An 8,265-nucleotide genomic window follows, 5' to 3' on the forward strand; every position below is an offset into this window, starting at 1 on the left:
AAAACGAAATTATTAAACTGAATAAAACCGAACCGAAATATAAATAAATTGAACCGAACCAAACTAATTCGGTTCGGTTTTTGGTACACCTAATTCCATAATCGAAAATCGAAAAAATCAAAATAAAAAGATTGAACCCGAACCGAAATACCGAACGCTCACTCCTAGTTGGAGACAATGAAAAATAATAATAACAATATTATTTAATTGTTAATAAAATATTATATTAATAATATTAGCAATACAATAACATAACAGTGTATAATATTATTACTACTTATGTGATAATACTATAATTAATATGGCAATTATAACAGTAATCTAACTATTTCTTAACAAATTAATATATTAATTATTGTATTATCACTGGAGTAGTAATAATATTATACGTTGTTATGTTATTGTATTGCTAATATTATTAATATAATATTTTGTTAACAATTAAATAATATTATTATTATTATTATTATTTTATTGTTCCCCAACAATCTAAAAAATTATGACAAATAATTCTATTCCTGATACTTCTGCTACCGAAGCAACTCCTAATACTCTTGTTCCAGTTGTTCTATCATATGCAAAACCATTTCCTGATATTTCAAATATGAAAACTTTAAAAGGTGGTAAGAACAAATTTTCTCACTACTTGATAGTAATACTATAATTAAGACAAAGAATATTGAATTCTTTGAACATATTTTTTCATTATGTGATAAAATCTTTCATACACCTATTGAAAGAAAAAATGAATCGACCTCTAATATTGAAGAACTGAGTAGGAGTAAAAGGCCTAGAAAATAATACTTTCTTATAAAAATGCTTTTCAAACTTTTCTTGTTGATAATGAACCATCAAATTATTTTGAAGTTGTATCTTCTTCTGATGCTAAATTTTTCAAAGAGGCAATAAAAATTAAACTTGATTCAATAATGAAAAATAATACATAGGTTCTAAAACTATTGATTGCATGCTTATTGGATATGCTAAACATAGTGCTAGCATACAGATTTTTTGTCTTGAAAAATGATGTACTTAATATTATCAATGATAATGCATCAGCTTCTGCTTATATGATTGGGTCTATTTTTTGTGGCATGCTAGGTCAGGACATGTTATTTTTTTATATACAAAGAATATGCAATCACTTGATTTAATATCTAGTTTAGATTCAAGTAATTTTGATAAATGTGAAATATGTGTTAAAGCTAAAATTACTAAAAAATCATGTTTTTTAGTTAATAGAGAAACTGAGTTGTTGTTTTTTATTCACACTGATTTGGGTGATTTGAAACAAATTAACCAGAGGTGGTAAAAGATATTACGTGACCTTTATTGATGATTTCTCTAGATTCACTAAGTTGTATTTTCTTAGAAATAAAGATATGCATTTGATATTTTTGTGTCTTATAAATCTGAAGTTGAAAATCAGTTTAGTAGAAAAATAAAGAGAATTAGATCTGATAGAGGTGGAGAATATGTATCTTTAAATGCTTTTTGTGAAGAAGAAGGTATTATTCATGAGGTAATTACGTCTTATTCTCCCGAGTCTAATGGTGTAGTTGAAAGGAAAAAACAGGACATTAAAAGAAATGATGAACTCTATGTTAATTAGCTCTAATGCACTTGATAATTTGTGAGGTGAAGTTATTTTATCCTCATGTCATTTACAGAATAGAATTCCTCATAAAAGAATTGGCAAAACTCTTTATGATTTGTGAAAAAATTATAAACCTAATTTTAAATATTTAAAAGTGTGGGGTTGCCTTGCTAAAGTTCTTCTTCATGAACCTAAAAAGAAGAAAATAGATTCTAAATTTCCTCTTTAGTTTCTCTCTTATAATCCTGCTTAATGATTTAGTTATTATAGTTTAACTTGTTGGTATTTGTACTAATAATTTTGTTGATTCATGCATCCTCTAATTAATTAGAAAATTGTTTGTTTAATCCTAGAAAAATATTTCACACTGTTGAAATAGTTTCTCAGGGCAGTGTCTAGCACGACTCAAGTATAATTAATATATCACTTGAAAGAATATCGTAGTAATATTTATTTAATATTTAGTATTATTAACTGTTATTATTATTGTTCTCCAACAGAGATATGTGAAATATTAAGCACATAAGTGTTGGGATGTTAAGTAGACAACTTAGATAAGATTAAAAAAACATTTTTTTAGTTTAAGTGATTAAAAGCTTAAAATAAGTATTTAAAAATTAAGCAGATAAGTGTATGGATAGAAGTATTGAAAATTGAAAAAAAAAACTATTGATGTGTTTGGTAAACATGTGATGCTACACACTTTTTTTGTTGTTAAAACGACTTAAACGTTCTCAAAATTATTAACACCATAAATAAAATGAATTATTTATAATTTTTAATTCTAAAATAATTTTTTGGAGCAAAACTCCGATGTATAAAATTCACTGAAGACAAAGGAGAAAGATGAAGAGAAGTGGCAAAGAGAAAAAAATCATATATTTAAGGGCTACAATATTGTTGGAATTGGAGAAAAAAAATAAAGGATAAAAAAATAAATGTTTTGGTCAAAACAAAAAAAAAAATTAATCTAAAAAGCAAAAAACAGGGGAACCAGCTTCTCACTTTTTGTTTTTTTTTTTAATCAGTTTGTAGTTTTTTTTAAGCATTTTTTAATTTTACCAAACAACTAAAAAAGCTAAAAAAAAAATTAAAATTTAATTTGACCAGATTTTAATATTATTTGCGGGAATAAAAAAAAATTACTCTATCCATATCTTTTTACTACAGATAAGGAATTCAAAAATAATCTATGATTTTATTTGGATTTTTTTTTTTTCCATTCACAGTTTAAACGATTATGGCCCGTACTTTTTTTCTTATAAAAATATAAACTTTGCCCGTTATAAAAAAAAATATCAACAGTTTTTCTAATTCTATGTAATCTTATCAAATAAATAAAGTATATTATGATTTATGGGTGTGTAAAAAGTGAATTTGGCCAATAAATCAAATCGAAAAAATATTATTCATTTATTATTATTAGGTTATTGAAATACGATTTTTAATGATTTTATTAAAAGACTATCGAATTATCGATTCGATATCAATTTTTTGATATTGGATTGCCCGATAATCCCTTTGAGAGAGTGGAGAGAGTGTCATATTTGTTTCCCTTAGCTTGTGGATCCCAATATGTTTAATGTAGGGAAAACTCAATGTAGAAAAAGAAAAAGTAAATTGCCAAAAAGGTATTAACGTAAATCAGTTTTAAGTGAATTTTGAATAGTCTTTTGTTTTTTTAAAAGCAGAATTAGATTTCATTCCTTAATATTTATAGTTGAAACAGGTGTCACAAATCATTTGGTTTTATATGAGAATTTTTTTTATTGGTTAAATCAAATAGCTAAAGATCAAAAATCGATAAAAAAAACTTATTGATTTCGTTATTATTTTAGGGTATTTACAAATCGAAATCAAAATATGAAATCGATAAACTTAACCAATAATACATAAAACCAAATCAAGCCGAATGATAAATCATCTGTTTATCGATTGTCGACTTGTAAATATCCTCTAAATCTTAGTGATTTTCCATTAATCAATTTTTGAACCTTAACAATTCGATTTTCAATTTAACTACATGAAAATGTCCCTCAATTTTTTTGTTGTCTCGCATTTTTCTTTGATGAAATCTATACGAATACAACTAAAAGAAAATTCAAGTAATTGCAAACACAAATTTATCTTCTTTTTAATTAAACAGCAAAGTTGGATGCAACGTTAGCAGTCAGCACTATATATATAGCAATCTCTTGAACTTGATTTTCTGCTTCAAGTTTGTTCTTCACAATCAGTAAGCACGATTTATCCCGTTGATGGGATTTTAAAGCCCATAAAGAAGAAAAACAACCCAATATCTATTAATCGGTACTTATAATTTTCATTGTGAAATGTAAAGATGGATATTTACACATTTGTCCAAATAAAGTTACAACAGTAGTATAACTAAATCAATCCAACATATGCCAGACACACACATTAACAGCTCTTCTAGACATGAGCCTTTTGCTGTTTTTCACCTCCATGCCCTAGAAAATTACTCAAGCATAACTCACTTTGCTGTTAAATTTCATCCCTGACAAGTTAACTTTAGCAGGAACTCGCTTCAATGCTTTTACCTTCAATGGATTATCCTTGCTCTGTCACATAATCAATAAAATTGTGATAAGAAATCTTGAATTGATCATGTTATTCATAAACCTTTTTTTGGTACAAGAGCAACATAAACCAAAAAGAGTTGATAGAAAAGAATGCTTATTATAGATAGCTAGTGTTTGGCCAAATTTTCTTTAAAAAACTAAGTGCTGTAAACGGTAGTAGAGACTTTTTTTTATAGTAGGTGAAAAAGAAAAGAAAAAAACTTAATCGTCATGAGCACCTTTTGTAAGCTAAGTCGAGCACAAATTGATACGCTAATATTGGGAAAAAAATATTCCAAATTGATTAGTCAAACTCAAAGTGTTACTCCCTAAAAGTACCTTTTTCGAAAAAACACTTGTGACAAAAAATTAGTTTTCAGAATAAGTAGATTTTGAAAGTTTGGCAAAATAGGCTATAAATTTGCACTTGAGATGGCCTAATGATTAATAAAGTAGATGAAAAATCATGAAAGACTGATTCAGATTCAACAGAGACAAAAAAAAAAGTACCACTACTAATTAATAATTTCTTTTCATCTGCTTAAGTTATGATAGATAAAGATAATTGGACTTGCGCGTGCAAGTTGACCTGAATACTATGGTCATGAAAATAAAGGGAATGATGGGAGAAAGGAAAATCTTACCATTAGGCAAGTGCCTGCATCAACATCACAGACGGGATAATCATGTGGACAGCAGCTGGTGTTGTCATCACAGCAGGTAGCAGACTCGTAAGGACAGCATCCCCACCCAAAACAGTAGTTGCCATACTTATAGATGCAGCAGCAAGTAGTGCCCTGGGGGCAGCTATAGTACTCATCGCAAACAGATAATGGTGCTACGGGGCTAGGAGGAGATGGACCAGGATTAGGAGGATTTACGCCACTCTTAAGAGGGTAAGATGGCTCCATTGCAATTCCACACTTTCCAGTGCTATTAGCAAAATTGCGCTCGAGCCTAATGTATCCACTTTCTCCCCAGTTAGGACCCCATGAATTCCTTACAATCCAGTAATCTGCACCATCTTCTGTTCCGTAGCCAACTGTAACTACACCATGGTCTAGTTGTGTTCCACAATGTCCGGTAAAAACACCCTGCATGATTTGAAGGGAAAACAAGTGTAAATGAATTCGTTTTAATTAGAAAAACAATGTGTAACAAGCCGTGTTTGCAGATTAAGCATACTAGAAATGCAGCAACTAATCCAGGACTTAAGAGTCGATGGTACGATATATATATTCAGAACTAGACGCCATTCTTGTGATCCACACACATACTAAAAGGACACACTGATAGAATTGTTTTCATACCGAAGAGTAGTGCTGGAAAGCTCTGCCACCAGCTTCAATAGCAACACTAACTGGTTGTTTTGACACGGCCTTCATCAACGACTTCTCATCATTTTCAGGAACATCTTCATACCCATCAATGGAGACAACCCGGGCATTTTTCTGAAAGACCAAAATGTGTTAGCAGACCATTAATTGCTTGCTATATAAAAAGACATGAGCAATATTTTGGATGTTTTTAAGAAATGGTTAACATACCCTGTTTGAATCACAAATGCCATCTCGAGCATGGTAAGGATAGTCATCCTCAGTGTCAATGCCACCATTGTTTTTAATGAATTCAAAAGCATAATCCATGAGACCGCCATTACAGCCCTGGTTATAACTATTGTCACAATCAACAAGCTCTTGCTCTGATAGGGTAATTAATTCACCTGTTACAATTTGATTTATTCCTTCAACAGCACCAACAGTCGAGAATGCCCAGCAACTCCCTTCATAAGAAAAGTATAACTTCAGTCAAAACCCAAAATGACGAGTCCATACACAACATGGATATACAGACATCCCCACATGCTCAATGACATATGTTTTCATCAGAAACGAAGGATGATTAACAACAATCACTTAGGAGACTTAAAGTTAAAATTTATACAGTAACACCTAGTTTATCCAAATATATAACTCATAAAATTGTGGTCAATTCGGGATTTAAAATGGAGGCAGGAACTGATCAACTTTCAAAAGCAAAATATCTAATGTGGCCATTTAATCAAATCTTTGTGCTTTCTGATTACACCCATATCATAAATCTACCCTTTAAAACAACTTAGCAAACATTAAAGAAACTTTGTTTGTGGCATTTATATGGAATATATTGAGACATACACCTATAGCATTTTGTATTTACCATGTCTGTGGTGATGGAAAAAGAACACTAGCACCCAAAGCAAATAAAAATTCCAATTGGCACTTTCCTAAATCAGGATCTTAGCTTTGGCTTTGTTGTTGTAGCTTTGGCTGTGTATTTTCATGAAGATTAACTAGCAGACACAGCAACAACTTATTTTTCCAATTGTGCTGAGGTGTTTAGGCAAAATATGAGTAATTTCAGATCATCGAGGATAAGACCCTTGATATGAGGCTCTAGAGATTAAGGATTAGCTGGGACAACTCAAGTACATTAGTGGTGAAGGCCAAACTTAAATGGGAGTCTTTAAACTCAAAAAATAAATTGTACTATGTTTTATTTTGAAGTTTATTCTTTTGAGATGCAAAGTTGTTAACTTACTTTGTAACTAGCTATCAAATATTGTATAATTTATATAAAATTAATACATGAATAAGCTAGCTACCAAAAAGATTATTGCTAAAAATGAGGGCAATTGCTTTATTGTTAAGCTTAGGAGCGAAAAAAAGTAGGCTAGAAGGTTTGTAGGAAGTGAGTGATTTGCTTTCACATTTCCATTCTGGAAGTATTAGTATTAATCTTGTATTCTCGTATTCTTAGATTTCTATTTCTATTTCTATCACTAACGTATTTATTTCTTAGCGGAGGATATATCAAAAAAATAGCCTCTATTGGGTCTATAGGAAACAACCCAGATTTCTCTCAAGTTAGGGTAAAACCAGAAAGAGAATCACAAATACGTAATAACAGGTCATTGAATAGGTCAAACATAACATAAAAATAAAAAAAATAAGACAATTATCAACATCACACAGCAAAAATACAAGCTTTAAGATAAAACATGAGCTCTTCCCACATAATTTGAAAGATGAAAAAGAAAACTCACCACATTGGCCTTGATCTTTAACAGGAGCAACAGCGCCTTTCTCCCTCCAATCAACCGATCCCGGCAACTCTTCGCCTGCCTTAAAAGCGTAACGCTCGCTTTTAGGTTTCTTCAACAACCTCGTCTTCCTATCTAACCGTCCACCAATGTACATGGCACGGTATTCCTCATTGGTAAGATCAGAAAATCTATTCAAACCAAGTTTATACGGTCGTTTTTTAGCGTTATGATCATCGATGAATCTTAGGTTATCCTTAAAAATCTCAAATCTTTTCTCCTTTTCACCAATGGCATTGTAATTCTTGCCGTGTTTAACAATCCAAGATTCGTACAATCCCTTCACTTCATCGTCTGTACGATGATGTTGGGTGGTTCCTAAATCTCCATGCTTTTCGTCGTAACTGATTATGGACATGTCAAGAGCAGATGAAAGGACAAAGAACGTAACAAGAAAGAACAAACATGACTTAATGAAGAAGGCCATTTTTTCCTTGTTTGATCTTTTCCTTTTTTTATTTGGTTATTTTAGAGAATGGCGATTTTTTTTTTTATTTTTATAGAGGGAAATAGAGTTTGTGTTGGAGGAGGAAGAGAGGTAGAAAACAAGTCAAACAAGAAGTGGGTAAAACTAAAAAGAGAGAGAAAGATGGTGGAATGGTAAAGAGAAAATATATGAATTTGAGGATATTTAGGACTGTTCGTCTATATAGTATATACATAGAATCCACTAACCCAATTCCGTTGAAATCGGGAGTCTTACAATTTTCGTGACATTCGTGGATTGTGTGAAAGTTTTAAATGAGTTATACTAATCCTCCCATTAATAGGATTATTATGAAAATCTTGACCGTTCACATTGTTGTTGGGTTGAAATTATCCAGAGTTAATTACTGTTACAATTTTTGCTTTCAACACTAGATTTTGTTTCTGTAATTGCTATATTTTTTTGAAAAATATTTGTTCCGAAAAAAGGATGAATATTGTTTTCTTGCTAATCTTTG

General features: G+C 30.6%; 1 protein-coding gene across 1 annotated transcript; it reads right to left on the reverse strand.

Moving 5' to 3' along the window:
* Nucleotides 1-3,896: 3,896 nt before the first annotated feature.
* Nucleotides 3,897-8,014, reverse strand: LOC107840240 (probable cysteine protease RD21B). The gene is made up of 5 exons (XM_016684043.2): nt 7,265-8,014; nt 5,727-5,962; nt 5,490-5,630; nt 4,824-5,273; nt 3,897-4,179 (listed from the first exon to the last, which is right to left on the reverse strand). Exons 1-5 carry the CDS (start codon nt 7,746-7,748, stop codon nt 4,081-4,083), a joined length of 1,410 nt encoding a protein of 469 aa, XP_016539529.1. The 5' UTR covers nt 7,749-8,014; the 3' UTR covers nt 3,897-4,080.
* Nucleotides 8,015-8,265: the final 251 nt, after the last annotated feature.

This window comes from Capsicum annuum, chromosome 8, assembly GCF_002878395.1.
Source record: "Capsicum annuum cultivar UCD-10X-F1 chromosome 8, UCD10Xv1.1, whole genome shotgun sequence".
Taxonomy (NCBI): Eukaryota; Viridiplantae; Streptophyta; class Magnoliopsida; order Solanales; family Solanaceae; genus Capsicum; species Capsicum annuum.